This window comes from Triticum dicoccoides, unplaced genomic scaffold (genome assembly GCF_002162155.2).
Source record: "Triticum dicoccoides isolate Atlit2015 ecotype Zavitan unplaced genomic scaffold, WEW_v2.0 scaffold83944, whole genome shotgun sequence".
Classification (NCBI taxonomy): Eukaryota; Viridiplantae; Streptophyta; class Magnoliopsida; order Poales; family Poaceae; genus Triticum; species Triticum dicoccoides.
Window position 1 is genome coordinate 3,538 of NW_021303999.1, and position 767 is coordinate 4,304.

The window sequence follows — 767 nt, forward strand, 5'->3', positions numbered from 1 at the left end:
CGGCATACATTTTATTGAATTGGATGACGAAACTGTTGAGAGGTGCTGATCTTGCGACATAGCTTTTTAAAACATTGTTCATGCACTCGCTTCTTTGAGTGCTGCACATCTTTGCGCAGAAGTTGTCCTTCAGGTATGGTTTCGCCCACTTTACCCTAACCTCATAAACTTGCTTCATGAATGAGTTTCTGTCGAGACCATATGTATACATTAATACATCCCACTCTTTTTCAAACTCATCCACGGTCATCATCTCATTGATGAGCATGTCAAACTCTATGCGGAATGCAGAACCCTTTCTGTATACGTTGCCCACTTTTTCCTTCATCTTTTTGAAAACGTGCCATTTGCACCATCTGTGGATAGTGGTTGGCATGACTGAAGCAATTGCAAGCTCCATCTGCCTGCTTTGGTCTGGAAAAATGTAGACACAAAGTGATTAGTACATATATATGTCGGTGATAAAGGTAAAAATTACTTTGTACATACAACAAGAATTTCTTACCTGTCAAGAACGTCTTGGGTACTTTGTTGTCCACTGAAGATAAGAAAGTTTCGTATGCCCACTCGAAAGATTCTACAGTTTCTTCACGAAGCACAACACAGCCAAAAACACAACATTGATAATGATTGTTTACGCCGATGAACATGCCTACAGGCATCTCGTATAGGTTGCTCTTATATGTTGTATCAAAAGTCACAACATCACCAAAACATGTATAATCTGCCCTGCTTTTTTGATGGCACCAATACAATCCAGATACCCT

At 39.9% G+C, this 767-nt stretch overlaps 1 protein-coding gene across 1 annotated transcript in view; it reads right to left on the reverse strand.

Annotated features, from left to right (window-relative positions):
- Positions 1-705, reverse strand: part of LOC119348071 (protein FAR-RED IMPAIRED RESPONSE 1-like) — a 3,117-nt gene extending 2,412 nt beyond the window's left edge. Inside the window, exons 1-2 of the mRNA XM_037616451.1 lie at positions 506-705; positions 9-414 (exon numbers count right to left, since the gene is read on the reverse strand). Of these exons, the coding sequence (XP_037472348.1) occupies positions 9-414; positions 506-662 (563 nt within the window). The 5' untranslated portion in view covers positions 663-705. The remainder of the gene's footprint in view (positions 1-8; positions 415-505) is intronic.
- Positions 706-767: the final 62 nt, after the last annotated feature.